General features: G+C 43.3%; 1 protein-coding gene across 4 annotated transcripts in view; it reads left to right on the top strand.

Moving 5' to 3' along the window:
- The window catches only part of lama5 (laminin, alpha 5), a 296,732-nt gene that overhangs the window by 127,907 nt on the left and 151,996 nt on the right, over positions 1-16,829 (top strand). For all 4 annotated transcript variants that reach the window (XM_059652756.1, XM_059652755.1, XM_059652754.1 and 1 more), the window contains 5 exons: positions 7,098-7,213; positions 10,557-10,675; positions 12,183-12,273; positions 12,372-12,506; positions 16,160-16,219. In XM_059652756.1, the coding sequence (XP_059508739.1) occupies positions 7,098-7,213; positions 10,557-10,675; positions 12,183-12,273; positions 12,372-12,506; positions 16,160-16,219 (521 nt within the window). The remainder of the gene's footprint in view (positions 1-7,097; positions 7,214-10,556; positions 10,676-12,182; positions 12,274-12,371; positions 12,507-16,159; positions 16,220-16,829) is intronic.

The raw sequence follows: 16,829 nt of genomic DNA, 5'->3' as shown, positions 1-16,829 counted from the left end.
TCAGGCTATAAAGTGAAGCACAACTAGCTTTGTACAATAAAGGTGCTAGTTAAGTTGAACCTTTTGATCTCCTTGGTCTATACAAACCCTCCACCCTCACTCTAAAACATTGCTGTTTAAGGTGCAATGTTTCCAACATCAGTGGTAATGCCTGTTCTTGTTGCAAAAACAAAGATTAAATCCCCTAATCATTCAGTTTGCTTAGGCAGAAACAGCTGAACAGAAGGTCTTTGGCTATGAGCAGATGTTTAAGTATAAATTTAAAGCCCACACAGCTTCCCCTCAAGTTATAAATGAGAATGAAATGGATCTCATCTCCTACGTAATACTGTTTTTATGTAATGCCGGATCTGCCATGTTAAGTTGTCTTTGCTCTTTCGTAACTGTAAAAACGTAGGGGTTCAGGCAATTTTTGTGCATACAGATGTAGGATGGGACCAGAGAGTCATACTCCTCTTTGGACAGAATTTGTGTTTTTACTCCATCAGTGAGCTGAGGTATGACATGATTGCTTGGGGCAGAACCTGGCTCGACTTAGATTTAGATGAGTCTCTCAGGCTGAAGATTGATTTCTGTCTATCAGTGAAGAATTAGGCATAACCCAGGTTCAGTGGGCTCAGCTTCAGATCTGATTTTCTAACCTGCAGTTAAGAGAGGTCCAATTCCACGAGTGTTTTTAATTCATAAAAATTGTCCTTGTGTCTTAATAATTGCACTCTCAAAGCATTAAAAGAAATGGTTGACTTGGGGTGCGCTGAGATGTTGAGAAGTGGCTGAGTTTCAGTATAGAGCTCTCCAGTTTCCTATTCAGATTTCAGTCTTGTTCACAAAAATGTGAAAGCTTTATCATAAATTACTTGCAAAACATGCTGCAACAATTAGTTATAGAAAATTAATGCAGTATTGATAACCATTGTGAATTCTCTTTACAGTTTCTTTACTCTTTCCATCCTGTGATAAAGGCATTTAATTATCTTTCCATTGTTCAATTTTCCATTGTTCCTAATGAGATCAGTTTCTGCAATCTAACTGTGGTCACTCGTTTACAGATCTCCAAACATTAAACATGGATAACCTCTACTGTTAGAGGCACCCAGTGAAGATATGGAGTAAAGAGCTTAACTATTTTCTGTATTCACCACAGAATGAAAGCTCATCATTCTTAATAGTGCCTGAAACATGCCACTGGGAAAATAAAATGCTGTGTATGCTGCAAAGCTGAAATGCAAAAAAAAAGCTGGGAAAAAAATCTCCCTAGTGGAGAGAAACTAAGTTAATGTTTTGGGTTGTTTCGTCAGAACTGAGAGCGATCACCTGAAATGGAGTCTCAGTCTGTGCTAGGCAAAGTGCACAATTCCTCGTCTTGTTTAAATTAAAAAAAAGTTAACACAGTTTGTCAAAAATCAAGGTTTAGAGAGGGTGCACAGTAATTTAAGTTGGACTTTAATATGCTAAAGGCACCCACCTTACCAGCACAGAGTTTTTGCTTACCTTGATTTTGTTCAGTTAAGATCGCACTATGGATTAGGAACAGAAACAGAAATTACTGGAGAACTCGGCAGGTCTGGCAGCATCTGTGGAAAGAAAGCAGAGTCAACATTTCAGGTCCATTCTGAAGAAGGGTCTCTGGACCCGAAACGTTGACTCTGCTTTCTCTTCTCAGATGTTACCAAATCTGTTGAGTTTTCCAGAAATTTCTGTTCCCGTTTTGCTTCAGATTTCCAGCACCCACAATTCTTTGCTCTCTGTTTTCCTACCAGTTAGGCCATTTGGCTTCAGAGATAATGGGAACTGCAGATGCTGGAGAATTCCAAGATAATAAAATGTGAGGCTGGATGAACACAGCAGGCCAAGCAGCATCTCAGGAGCACAAAAGCTGAATAAATAGGGAGAGAGGGGGAGGCGGACCGAAGATGGAGAGTAAAGAAGATAGGTGGAGAGAGTGTAGGTGGGGAGGTAGGGAGGGGATAGGTCAGTCCAGGGAAGACGGACAGGTCAAGGAGGTGGGATGGGGTTAGTAGGTAGCTGGGGGTGCGGCTTGGGGTGGGAGGAAGGGATGGGTGAGAGGAAGAACCGGTTAGGGAGGCAGAGACAGGTTGGACTGGTTTTGGGATGCAGTGGGTGGGGGGGAAGAGCTGGGCTGGTTTAGGGATGCAGTTGTGTGTTGCAGTGGGGGAAGGGGAGATTTTGAAACTGGTGAAGTCCACATTGATACCATTAGGTTGCAGGGTTCCCAGGCGGAATATGAGTTGCTGTTCCTGCAACCTTCGGGTGACATCATTGTGGCACTGCAGGAGGCCCATGATGGACATGACATCTAGAAAATGGGAGGGGGAGTGGAAATGGTTTGCGACTGGGAGGTGCAGTTGTTTGTTGCGAACTGAGCGGAGGTGTTCTGCAAAGCGGTCCCCAAGCCTCCGATTGGTTTCCCCAATGTAGAGGAAGCCGCACCGGGTACAATGGATGCAGTATACCACATTGGCAGATGTGCAGGTGAACCTCTGCTTAATGTGGAATGTCATCTTGGAGCCTGGGATGTGAGGGAGGAGGTGTGGGGACAGGTGTAGCATTTCCTGCGGTTGCAGGGGAATGTGCCGGGTGTGGTGGGGTTGGAGGGCAGTGTGGAGCGAACAAGGGAGTCACGGAGAGAGTGGTCTCTCCGGAAAGCTGACAGGGGAGGGGATGGAAAAATGTCTTGGGTGGTGGGGTCGGATTGTAAATGGCGGAAGTGTCGGAGGATAATGCGTTGTATCCGGAGGTTGGTAGGGTGGTGTGTGAGAACGAGGGGGATCCTCTTGGGGCGGTTGTGGCGGGGGCGGGGTGTGAGGGATGTGTTGCGGGAAATACGGGAGACGCGGTCAAGGGCATTCTCGATCACTGTGGGGGGAAAGTTGCGGTTCTTAAAGAACTTGGACATCTGGGATGTGTGGGAGTGGAATGTCTTATCGTGGGAGCCGATGCGGCGGAGGCGGAGGAATTGGGAATAGGGGATGGAATTTTTGCAGGAGGGTGGGTGGGAGGAGGTGTATTCTAGGTAGCTGTGGGAGTCGGTGGGCTTGAAATGGACATCAGTTACAAGCTGGTTGCCTGAGATGGAGACTGAGAGGTCCAGGAAGGTGAGGGATGTGCTGGAGATGGCCCAGGTGAACTGAAGGTTGGGGTGGAAGGTGTTGGTGAAGTGGATGAACTGTTCGAGCTCCTCTGGGGAGCAAGAGGCGGCGCCGATACAGTCATCAATGTACCGGAGGAAGAGGTGGGGTTTGGGGCCTGTGTAGGTGCGGAAGAGGGACTGTTCCACGTAACCTACAAAGAGGCAGGCATAGCTGGGGCCCATGCGGGTGCCCATGGCCACCCCCTTAGTCTGTAGGAAGTGGGAGGAGTCAAAAGAGAAGTTGTAGAGTGTGAGGACGAGTTCAGCTAGGCGGATGAGAGTGTTGGTGGAGGGGGACTGGTCGGGCCTGCGGGATAGGAAGAAGCGGAGGGTCTTGAGGCCATCTCCATGCGGAATGCAGGTGTACAGGGACTGGACGTCCATGGTGAATATGAGGTGTTGGGGGCCAGGGAATTGGAAGTCCTGGAGGAGGTGGAGGGCGTGGGTGGTGTCCCGGACGTAGGTGGGGAGTTCTTGGACCAAAGGGGAGAAAATGGAGTCCAGATAGGTGGAGATGAGTTGGGTGGGGCAGGAGCAGGCTGAGTCCGTCTTCCCTGGACTGACCTATCCCCTCCCTACCTCCCCACCTACACTCTCTCCACCTATCTTCTTTACTCTCCATCTTCGGTCCTCCTCCCCCTCTCTCCCTATTTATTCCAGTTCCCTCTCCCCATCCCCCTCTCTGATGAAGGGTCTAGGCCCGAAACGTCAGCTTTTGTGCTCCTGAGATGCTGCTTGGCCTGCTGTGTTCATCCAGCCTCGCATTTTATTATCTTGGCCATTTGGCTTATTGGGTTGTCTGCAAATTAATTGGAGGCAGCCCAGATTAGTGGTAGGCCTGGCTTCCCCAGCTTATCTGATCGATGATTAATCGTATGAATACGTGGTGACTGTGGCGAGACTGACACAATATAATGGGTTACAAAGTGAAGTTGAGTAGTATCACCACTGGCAACAATGTATCCCTCCCCTAGTGAGCTCAATTCACTCTATGATCGTCAGTGAAATGATGTCACATGCCCCAACAGCCTAGGGCGCACCTGTACCCACAGTCACTGCAAACGTCCAATCAGCCTCCTGGAGGATGAACCTATGGAAAGCGAGTGACCCGGATGGAGTCCCAGCTGTTTACTCTTATCCTGCATGGACTAACTCGCAGGAGAATTTGCAGACACCTTTAACTTCTCCTCACTCTGATATGCGGCTCCCACCTGCTTCAAGAAGACGGCTAATTCAGTTTGATTCAATTTGATAATTCAGTTCAATTCAGTTCCATTCACTGAGACTCCAGTACCAAAGAAACTTTAGGCAACACACCTTAATGACTACCACCCATTGGCTCTGACATCCATCATTTTGAAGCACGTTGAGAGGTTAGTAATGGCACACATCAACTCCAGCCTCCCAGATTGCCTTGATTCACTCCAATTCACCTACCACCACAATAGATCCATGTCATGCACCATCTTCCTGGCCCTACGCTTAACCCTGGAACATCTGGCTAATAAGGGCACCCTAATCTTATTTATTGACTTTATCTCTGTCTTCAACATCATAGTTCCAACCAAACTCTGAGATCTAGTACTCTGCTCCCCTGTCTTCAAGTGGATCCTCAACTTCTTGACCCGCAGACCACAATCAGTAAGGATGGGCAAAAACACCACCTCCACGATAATTGTCAACTCCAGTGCCCCGCAAGGCTGTGTCCTCAACCCCATACTGTACTTCTTATCCATTCATACCTGTACGGCCAAATTCTGCTCTAAATCCATTTATGAATTTGTTGATAACACCACTGTAATGGATCAGATCTCAAACCATGATGAGACAGAGCATACAGGGGAGAGAGAGAGAGATTTGCGGTATTGTGTGAAGACAACAATCTGTCAACAAAACAAAGAAGCTGGTCATTGGCCTCAGGAAACAGGTTGGAGGACAGGCCCCTGTTTGTTTCAGTGGTGCTGAGGTGGGGCTGATAGAGAACTTCAAGTTCTTGGGGATAAATATCACTAACAATCTCACCTGCTCCATCCACGTCAACGCTACAGTTTAGAAAACACACCAACACCTTGACTTCCTCCGAAGGCTAAGGAAATTGGCATGTCCACAATCTCAGTTTACCAATTTTTATAGATGTACCATAGAAAGCATCCTATCTGGGTGCATCACCGCTTGGTATGGCTATTAGTCTCCCGAGACCACATGAAATTATGGAGAGTTGTAAATGCAGCCCAGTCCATCACGCAAATCAGCCGTCCTTCCATTGACAAAAACAGAAGTTGCTGAAAAAGCTCAGCAGGTCTTGCAGCATCTGTGAAGAAAAGATCAGAGTTAGCATTTCGGGTCCAGTGACCCTTCTTCAGAACTGGACCCGAAACGTTAACCCTGATCTTTTCTTCGCGGATGCTGCCAGACTCACTGATCTTCCAGAAACTTCTGCCTTTGCTTCTGTCTTACAGCATCCACAGTTTTTTCAGCTTTCCTTCCATTGACTCGGTTTATACTTCCTGCTGCCTTGGGAAAACAGCCAACATATAATCAAAGACCCCTCTGACTCTGGTTCTACTCTCTTCCATTGGGGAGAAGGTACAAAAGTTTGAAAGCGCGTACCCACCGATTTAAGAACAGCTGCATGCCTGTTATTATCAAATTTATGAACAGACCTCTCTTTATTAGAGTTGATCTTTCTCTGTAGCTGTAACACTATAATCCGCATTCTGTTCTGTTACCCTGGTATACTTATGTAAGTAGATAATGTAAGGTCTAGATAGCATGTAAAACAATACTTTTCACTGAATCTCAGTTCATGATGATAATAAATGAAATGAAATCAAATCAAATCAATGCATTGTGAAAATTCTACTGGGCTCAGATATTGTAGAGGAGAGTTGAATTAGCTAGAATTTGCCCTTTCCAAATGTTTGTTTAGAGCCAGATCATTCCCTGTCTGTCTCTCAATCCTACATACTTCACCGTGGGGAATGGTTGGTCAGTAGATAAGTGACAACTGTTCAAATCCTTGATAAGGGAAAACCAGTGACTCCTGACAAGTAGTGCAGTGAGAAATGTGAACAACCGCAATATTTGTGAATGGATTGCTACCATATTCCTGACAGAAAGCGCAGTGCAAAAAGTAAACTTCAGGGTAGCACAAGGTTCTACTCTAACGTGAAGCAACTTTCTCCTTGCCCACAAATTTCTGACCAGCGACCTGTTGAACTTTGAAAATCCTGAATGTTTTTGTTTCAACTGAACTGTATGGCAAATTATTCTGTTTAAGGCAGTAGCTAGCTAAAAGGTGGCTAAATTTATCAGATCCATTTGCAATGAAAGAGGAAGAAATTCATATTACCTGTAAAGTTACATACCTTTCTTTTGCGATGTTAAATCAGACCCTTTTTGTCTATTACAATGGATGCCAAAGTTTGTATAGCACTATTAAAAGTAGAGAATTGACCTTTATAACATAGTCAGGTTAAACTCACCACGAGTTGCCTCTCGGGGTCGGTTAGCTCAATTGACTGGACATCTGGCTTGTGACACGGTGAAGCCAACAGTATGGATTCAATTCCTGTTCCAGCTGAGGTTACCATCTCCTTCTTAATCTCTTTCCCTCACCTGAGGCATGGTGACTGTTCAGTTTATCCACCACCGGTTGTGTCTCTGTAGTGGGAGAGTGACCTATGGTCTGGTAAAACGATAGTGGCTTTTCCTTTTATCTAATAACAATCGTTGTACAACAGAATTCACTCCACATGGAGGCACTTTGGGTCATGTCTGACGCGTGGTAAAATGTTAAATAAGTACAGATTTCTGCTTATTTCAAATAGCTTAATTTCATGATATTGCTCAGTGATGAATATTCAGCACCTCACAGCAATGAACTAGGGAAACTCGGTAGTTTATTGGTGTGTAAGTAACGCTATCATTTGCCTCATTTTCTCAGACTTCAGTGTGATTGCCAACACAACACATGTGGAGTGTCATGTGACCATTGTTGCCCTGGATACAATCAACTGCCTTGGAAACCAGCTACGATAGACAGTGCAAATGAATGTGAACGTAAGTACTTTAAAATTAAGCGTTGGGATGCAGTTTTCTCTTGAGCAGGCAACTGATCTGATAACAGCTATTTTGCATTACTAATTTTTGACTCCACTGTGTTTCAAGATGTTTCACCATTTCTGGTGGGAATATTATTCCTAATTCTGTGGAAGAGGAAAAAATGCATGGTGTGATGTTTTCAGAGTGGTGTCCTGGTTTTATCGTGTAAAGATAAAACATGCAACCCATGTGGTGGAGGCAGATTCGATTTTCATTTTCAAAAGGCAATTGGCTAATTGGCTAAAGAGAAAAGATTTGTCACATTATTGGAATAAAAGTGAGAGGAACATGGGACTAGATGTGTTGTTTTTGTCAAGAGCCAGCACAGATACGATGAGCTGAATGGCCTCCTTTGCTATAACCCTTCGACAGTTCTGTGGGTTGGAAGTGATTGATTTAACATCAGATTTTCATTATAGAGTCAGGCTTCAGGCCCCAGCCTGCATGACCTAGCAGTGCACGCATAGATTTTAAGCACTTCATTTGCGTTTCAATTTCCTTTTTTAAAAAAATTCTTTTTATGTTCCTAGGATCATTAATTTGCTAGCTGTCTGTGGCTTTTGAATTTGCCTGCTTCTCTGAGCCACTTATTACCAGGTGGAGTCTTACCTCCTTATCCTGTTTGTAGGTAGCACAATTGTTACTGAGGTCATTCATAGTTCAGAGCTCTTTGCCTTTGTTGACCACTTCGCTTTCAGTTCAGGAGTAATTTTAAACTACCTGTTCCTCTGTAATAGAGTCTGACCTTTATCTTTATTCAGCATAATCAAAGAAGCAAATATATGTTGCCTTTGAATGCAGTCTTTTTGCTTTAGTTGTGCATCCTCCTGTTTTAACTTGCCTGCTCGCTTATTTTCCTGCTGAGATTCATTAACTCACTGGTAAACTAGTGACTAAATCATTAATCTGCAAAGCTAGTAGCTAATGAAAGAATTAGTTATTCATTGGGTCATCTGAGAAGATTTGTTACCAGTGCTTCCCCCATTAAGTTATTTTAGCTGAATTAGCAGTTACAAACACATGGCATACAGAACAAAACCCATTTAAGTTCCATCGCATTTGTTTCCCTTTGTGTCTTTCTCTTGATAATCTGTGAACTGCAAAATTCTACATCACAGTATTTTGCCACTCAGTATGTTGTACCCAGACAGATTTCAGCCTGTGATGCCTGTATTGTATTGTTTTACTTCACAATAGAGAGATCTCAGTTAAGATCTTGAAGGGTAGAACAACATGGTTCATTATTTTTGGCTCTTTGGCTCCTTGACTCCTCTATTTAAATCGAGCAAAACGTGGCAATCTGGTCAGTCTTCCCCCTTTCCTGTAATTGCTTACCGACATGTATCCCTGATACACCCTATCTATTGCTGACCAGGAAGGTGTCAGCCTCTAGTGAGGTTCCTCACGGACCCGCAGGGAGTTATTGTGCTGCTTGGGTTGTTGCTGCCATCTTCGCTTCGCTGTGCTTGTAGTCACTCATTTATAGAATCAAAAAGGACCAACCCTGTAGGAGTTAAAACTCTGGCACATGTGCATTAATGTAAAAACTTAGGATTTTTCATTGGATAGTGTCCTGATCCATTTTGCTTTAGCATAAAATCTGAACGGAAAGCTTTGGAGAACCTCCACCTGGCTGTGTCTGCAGAGAGCGAAACAGAATGGATGTCTCTGATCCAATGTTACTTAGCAGCTCTTGCACCTTGAACATCAACAAATATTTTGGTTCTTCAGTGAGACTTCAGCTTACCTTGTCCATCTGAATGCGTTGATGCATTTAAGGCACTGGATGTGCCTAGATTCCTCTTTCCTTTATGGTTTATCCTGACTACTGCTTCCCCATTCATGTTCCCTGAGCCTAGTTCATGGCCATTGCGGTTAAACTGCTTTTACAGACTATTTATATACAGGCCACAATCCTTAAGGAGCCATTTAGTGTGCATTGTAATCTCAGCCTGGAGAGGATGGCCAGACTCTCAATCGTATATACTTTCTTAGTTCAGGTAGATGTCAAGCAGTTCTTCTGAAGATAAATTTTGAGTTAGACACCTATTCTCCCTTTTTACTTTATGTTGTAACATATAGTGGGTGACTTTAATGTGCTGCACACATGTAACAAGTACATGGAAACATTGTCATCTACAAGTTTTCATTCAAGTCCTGCACCATCCCGAGTTGGATAAATATCACCATTGCTTGGTCAAGATCATGGAACGCCCTCCTCCCAGCACTGAGGGTGAACCTACACTGCGTGGATCGCTGCAGTTCAACAAAGTAGCTCCTCACTAGGGGATGTTCAGGAGAGGCAATAAATGCAGATCTTACCAGTTACATCCATATCCTGTGGTAATAAAAAAAATTAGCAATAATTTAAGATATCATTAAAGTTTTGTCATTGCATACACTGAAGAACTCTTTTATTTAAAATAAAAAGTGTGAAGTGATTCATTTTGGAAGTTTGAATTTGAATACAGGATACGGGGTTAATGGCAGGATTCTTGGCAGTGTGGAGAAACAGGGATCTTGGGGCCCATGTCCATAGATCTCTCAAAGTTGCCACCCAAGTTGATAGGGTTGTAAAGAAGGCTTATGGTGTGTTGGTTTTCATTGGCAGGGGAATTGAGTTTAAGAGCCGTGAGATTATGTTGTAGCCTGTATAAAATTCTGGTTAGACAACACTTGGAATATTGTGTTCAGTTCTGGTCACCCGATCACAGCAAAGATGTGGAAGCTTTAGTGAGGGTGCAGAGGAGATTTACCAGGATGCTGCCTGGACTGGAGTGCAGGCCTTATGAGGAGAGGTTGAGGGAGCTAGGGCTTTTTTCATTGGAGCAAAGAAGGATGAAAGGTGACTTGATAAAGGTGTACAAGATGATGAGGTATAGATAGAATAGATAGTCAGAGGCTTTTTCCCAGGGCAGAAGTGACAGTTACGAGGGGACATAATTTTAAAGTGATTGGAGGAAGGTACAGGGGAGATGTCAGAGGTTCGTTACACAGACAGTGGTGGGTGTGTGGAATGCGCTGCCGGCAGTGGTAGTGGAGTCAGATACTTTAAAGCCTTTTAACGGGCTGTTGGATGGGCACATGGAGGATAGTAAAATGTAAGGTATGCAGAGTAGCTTGACCTTAGTAGGATAATAGGTTGGCACAACATTATGGGCCGAAGGGCCTGATTTGTGCTGTACTGTTCTATGTTCTGTGAATCAGATAGTTGTGCTTTGCATCTAATCAGGTGCAAGGATATGGAGAGCAGTTTAAAGCAATACTTAATTCATTTCATTATGCACTATCCACTTCACAGCCTGTAACTGCAATGGCCATGCCTTTGAATGTGTATATGACCCTGAAGTCGATGAACGCAAAGGAAGCTTGAATAGCCATGGCCGTTATGAAGGAGGTGGTGTCTGCATTAATTGTCAAGTAAGTTCCTGCACCTTACAGTGTCTATGCATGTTATCAATTCTACTTTTCAAAACAAAAGTATGTCTGATTTTCATCTAACCATAAATTGTTCAAATTATCATTAAACCATTCAGTGTACGTTTGTGGCAAACAGACTTCAGATCAACAAAAAAACAATGTTCCCAACCCCAGACACATTGTAACAGAGTCATTGATAAAGATTCTTTCTGACCACATAAGAGGGAAGAAAAAACTGGGAAAGAGAGGCATCCCCAGGTTGTTCTCTCATACATCTGTTATCTTTCTGTGTAGAGGAATTCAGGAGAGACTGGCAATGGGACCTAAGTGTCATAAGAAGATGAATATTGGACAAGAAGTTTGACACTAGTTTCAAAGTTCACAATGAATTTAGAGAGAACTGGCTGATGGCTTGCTGTCCACTTAGAATCGTAGAATCCCAACAGTGTGGAAGCAGGCCACCCGGCCCATCGAGTCCACACCGACCCTCAAAAGATCATCCCAACCCAGACCCAGCGACCCTCCATCCTATCCCTGGAACTCAATGGGCCGGGTGGCCTGCTTCCACACTGTTGTGATTCCACGATTCTAAGTGGGCAGCAAGCCATCAGCCAGTTCTCTCTAAATTCATTGTGAACTTTGAAACTAGTGTCAAACTTCTTGCCCAATATTCATGGCTAATCCACCTAGCCTGTACATCCCTAGATACTATAGGCAATTCAGCATGGCCAATTCACTTAGCTTGCACTTCTCTGGACTATGGGAGGAAACTGGAGCACCCAGAGGAAGTGCACACAGACACAGGGTGAATATGCAGACTCCACGCAGACAGTTGCCTGAAGGTGGAATCAAACCCAGGCGCTGTGAGGCAGCAGTGTTAACCACTGAGCCACTGTATACTTCATGTTATATAAAACGGCAACTTGCATAAGTGCTCAAAATCCTTCTTATAATTGAAACCCCTCATCCCCCAAAAAACTTTTCTTTTTGAGATAATGGGAACTGCAGATGCTGGAGACTCCAAGATAACAAAGTGTGGAGCTGGATGAACACAGCAGGCCAAGCAGCATCTCAGGAGCACAAAAGCTGACGTTTCGGGCCTAGACCCTTCATCAGAGATGTTCATCCAGCTCCACACTTTGTTATCCTTTCTTTTTGAGAGTGTTTTTCGAGTTTTGTGGCGGATTATAATAACGGAAAGAACTGCGGATGCAGTAAATCAGGAACAAAAAGTTACTGGAAAAGCTCAGCGGGTCTGGCAGCATCTGTGAAGGAAGAAAACAGAGTTAATGTTTTGGGTCCAGTTACCCTTAAAACTAAGGAAGTTCTGAGGAAGGGTCATACGACCCGAAACGTTAACTCTGTTTTTTCCTTCGCAGATGCTGCCAGACCTGCTGAGCTTTTCCAGCAACTTCTTTGTTTTTGTTCCTGGTGGATTTTGTTCAGAATCAAAGTAATGCACAATAAAATCTGAAATGTTAAATTTATTTCTTGCTTTATCTTCAAGGACAACACTTCTGGGGTCAACTGTGAACGATGTGTGCGTGGATATTATCGTGCACCTGACCTGCCAGCAGATTCTGTGAATGCTTGCCTTCGTGAGTTTTGTATTTTAACTAATTCACATATAATATTTCTTGGGAGTAATGTGGGTGGTGGCAGCAGCATTTAACTCGCGTGTTTCATGTTATTCCAGCTTGTAATTGCAATTCAGAGTTCACAGAAGATGCCTGTGAGGATAACACAGGCCGATGTTACTGTAAGTACAATTACGCTGGTGAGAACTGTGACTACTGCGCTGAGGGATACTACAACTTTCCCAATTGTTACCGTAAGTATTACAAATCTTTTGAATTAACTATTGAAATTTGCAGAATGTCTTCTGATAAGGTCGTGTTAAATAAATGAGGTACCTGAGTTCAGGGTGAGGTGTTACACAACAGCAATTTCAGAATCTGCTGTTGAAACATTCTAAGTCTTGCTGTGGATGGGACAGTTACCATGACACTGAAAGGCAATGACGTTATAGTCCCAGCCGATCGTAGGGCTGCTCCCTCTGATGGTGAGTTTAACCTAAGAGTCATCAAGCTCCAAGCTTGTCAGGGTTTAACTGACCTACAGTTAGTCATATACAGTTAGTTTTGGTCTAACTCCGTTCAGGACTCTGATTTTCCACTCGGCATTTTATTTTCTGGCTGTACATTGGCCTCAGGAACACTTTACTGTATGTGGTGTCCATTAATGAAAAACAAAATTCCTGTATTTCGTGTGATCCTTTTGCCACTTCAAGATGTCTCACCTGATTTCGAGCCAATTAGGTTTCTTTGAAACACACTCTCAAGTACAAGTCACGTGACAGCATAGTCCCACACAGCAAGATTCCACAACCAGCCATAGGAGAATGGCCTGACAACCTGGTTTTCTGAGAGCAAAATGTGGCAGATGGCAAAAATCTGAAATAAAAAGAGGAAATGCTGCAGAAATGCAGCAGGTCTGTCAGCATCTGTGTAGAGGAAAAGAGGTTAGTGTTTTGGTTCCAGTCTGATTCTTGCTTTGTTGAACTCGAAATGTTAACTTTGTTTCTGTCCCCACAGATGGTGTCAGACCTGCTGAGTTTCTTCAGTTACTCTTCTTAAAATTTATGGCATTCATAGTGTTGGTGGAAGGATTAATGTTGATTAGCAAACCTGTGCTTTTGACAAAGTGCCATTTGATTTTTTTTATATACATCTGCAAGTACAGTTAGGAACTGGCAATAAATGCTGGCTGGATGAATAAAAACAGAGACAATGTGTGTTGTGTGGGGGAGTTGCTGTGGCTTTACAATCTCACCTAAAAAAAAGTATCTCCAACAGTACAGCAGTCCCTTAGTATTTCACAACAGGGTCATAGACTGGAATGCAGCTCCAACCCGTGGCCGCCTGATTCAGCTGACAATGCTATTTATGAGCAATCACTGACATTTGATGGCTGTATACCTCCCTCTGGAGCAGGGATTTCATCTCCTGCTCCTTCCCAAAAACTGCACCGGTGATTCTGGTTCAGTTTATATGCCTTTGGTTCTGCCTGCAGACTGACTGACTGCGACTCTGCATGTAGATTATACAACAGTACAGCACAGGAACAAGTCCTCTGGCCCATCATGTCTGTGCCAACAATGATGCCACTCTGAACTAATCTAAACCGGTTCATATCTCCTGTTCATGTGTTTATCTAAATGCCTCTTAAACTTTAACATACCTGCATCTACCACCCTCGCGGCAACATGTTCCTGTCACCTGTTTAAAAAGGAACATTCACTTTGCACATCTCCTTTAAACTTTATCCTCTCACCTTAAACCTACTATTTGACATTTCCACACTGGGAAACAGATTGACACTCCACTGTACCGATGCCCCTCATAATTTTATATACTTCTGTCAGGTTGCTCCTTAGCCTTTGCTCCAGCAAAAACATTCCAAGATTGTCCAGCCTCTCTTTATGCTAATACCTTCCAATCCAGTCAACATCCTGGTAAACCTTTTTTTGCATCCTCTCCAGAGCCTCCGCATCCTTTCTCTAGCGTTGCCACCAGAACTGCACACAATACTCCAAATGTGGCCTAAAGGATTATATACCTGAAGCATGACTTGCAAGCTTTCATATATGGTGCCCCGACCAATGAATGCAAGCGATGCCGCCTTTACCATGTTGTCCATCTGTTGCCACTTTTTGAGAGCCATGACATGTACCCCCAAGTCCACTGTTATGTCAGTGCTGCTCAGGGTCCTACCATTTACTGTACATTTTCTCTTGCATTTGACTTCCCAAAATGTATCACTTTACACTTGTTCAGATTAAACTCCATCTGCCCACCTTTCCTGCTCTATCCTTTGACAATCTTCCACGCTATCCAAAACTCCACAAATTTTTGTGTTGGCTGCAAACGTACTAATCAGACCACCTACATTTTCATCCAAAGAATTTTTATAAATTACAAAAACCGAGGTCCCAGCACTGACCCTTGCAGAACACCACTGGCCACAGATCTCCAGTCAGAAAAACACCCTTCCACAACTAACCAATTTTATGTCCAACTTAACAACTCACTGTGAATCGGATGTGACTTAAATATAACGAACATATGCAGAATTTGAGTTGCTCTTGATGTAAGTTAAGCAGGCTTAATGCCAGTGGAAATCAACACAGCTTAATCAAGAAATTCTAATGGATGCTGTTCTTTGACATAGAAAGGTCACAAATATGTGTGCTGTAAGGATGAAAGAGTGGCATTCATAATGTATTGTGTTGCTGCATCAGTACAGTGTTATTGATGTGACACACTTTGCAAAGATTGATGACAGGAGACCTCTTATTTCTACTGCTAGCTGTATTCAGTTGGTAGCACTCTCACGTCTGACTCTTGGACAGAAATCTACGTTGACTTTGTAGTGCAGTACTGGAAAGAGAGAGTGCTGCATTTGACGAGCTATTAAACTGAGACCTTGTCTATGTGTCTTCACTCACGTGGACATGAACAGTTGCAAGGCACCGTGACATAAATGTGGGGGTAACCTCACTCCTAACAGCACTGGGTGTGAACCCCTACCAGCTTGATCAGATGGTTCAAAAAGGCAACTCACCACACACCCTGTTCTCAAGGACAGTTAGGGATGGAGAACAAATGCTGGCCCAGCCATCAATGCCCATATTCCATAATATTTTGATATATTCCAAATGAATGAAGAAAACTATTTCAATGCAAAATTGAAATTGTCATTGATTCCTCAGAACTGAGGAAAGGTCACCGGACCCGAAATGTTAACTCTGATTGTTTCTTCACAGATGCTGCCAGACTTGCTGAGCTTTTCCAGCAACTTCTGTTCTTGTTGTCATTGATGCCTTGGCCATTAGCTATCCTTTTGTCAAAATCACTTTGAAAAATGGTATTCTGAGTGTCATCTTGTTTGTGGGAACTTGCTATACACACATCTGTTGCCATACTTCCTACTTTACAGAAGTTGCACTTTAAACTGGCTTAATCAGTGCTTTTAGACATTCTGAGTTTGTGAAAGGTGTCAGAACTGCAAGTTTTCCTTTTTTGTACACTCGGACTGATTGAAAGCAAAAATAGCTGTACGTTATTTCAAATTTTTCCTTGCTCCATATATCTATCCCACCAAGAATTCAAAGTTGATCTATTCCCGAAACTTAGGAAATGACAATTTATAGCCATGTTTTAAAAGGAACACACAGACAGTTTGGCTGTACTGCTTACTGTGAACTTCTCTTTTTATCCAACTCTCCCTGAGGGCAGACTTCAGTTCTATAGACCTTCTTTAAAAGAAAAGAAACTTTTTACTAAGTTTAAAGGAAAAGGTTTTTCGGGAGCTTGGCTTTTGGCCTGCAATTTAAAAGCTGAGATTTTGTTTGATCAGAAGATTGCTGATTTGATGATTCTCAAATTATTGTGTTCCATTCATCTTGTGTATCTTGTTCCATAGCTTTACCAGTGGATCCCACACAAACGACAGGGGCTCTCATTCACGTCGGGAAAATAATAAGTAAGTCATTGGGCTTTAAAAGTGTAAAATGGTCGATGCTGTTGTTTTTTGGTTTCCATGTGGGGTATTGCAGTTTCGAATACATCTCAACCTGACTCCTGACTGGAAAGATAGACAAAATCGTCATCCTTTTTGTTTCAGATAGTCAATGAGGATGTTAATTCTTTGTCATTCACTTCTACCCCAAACTCAAAGGTCTCTTGCAGAGCCCAAGAGTTTCATGTGAACTACTCTAATCGTACTGTGTTGGTGTAATATGTTTGTGTCATGTTGTTTGTGAGTACAGCAGAAGAGTTTTGGGTAAGAGAGTGGGAAAACTAACTGGTGTATTGACATCTTGAGATGTGTCAGTGGGAGAAAAATATAGTTAAGAGGTACATCACAAATCATAGAATCCCGACAGTGCAGGAAGAGGCCATTCAGCCAGCCCATTGAATCTGCACAACCTCTGAAGGATATCTCATTTGACATCCTAGTCCCCTATCCTATTCTTATAACCCTGCATTTACCATAGGTAATCCACCTAGCCTACACATCCCTATATGCTACGGACAATCTAGATTAGTCCAATTAACTTGTGGGACTGTGGGAGGAAACACATGCAGACACA

This window comes from Stegostoma tigrinum, chromosome 19 (assembly GCF_030684315.1).
Source record: "Stegostoma tigrinum isolate sSteTig4 chromosome 19, sSteTig4.hap1, whole genome shotgun sequence".
Lineage (NCBI taxonomy): Eukaryota > Metazoa > Chordata > Chondrichthyes > Orectolobiformes > Stegostomatidae > Stegostoma > Stegostoma tigrinum.
Note: the sequence above shows the minus strand (reverse complement) of the source record. Positions and strands in the feature narration are given on the sequence as shown.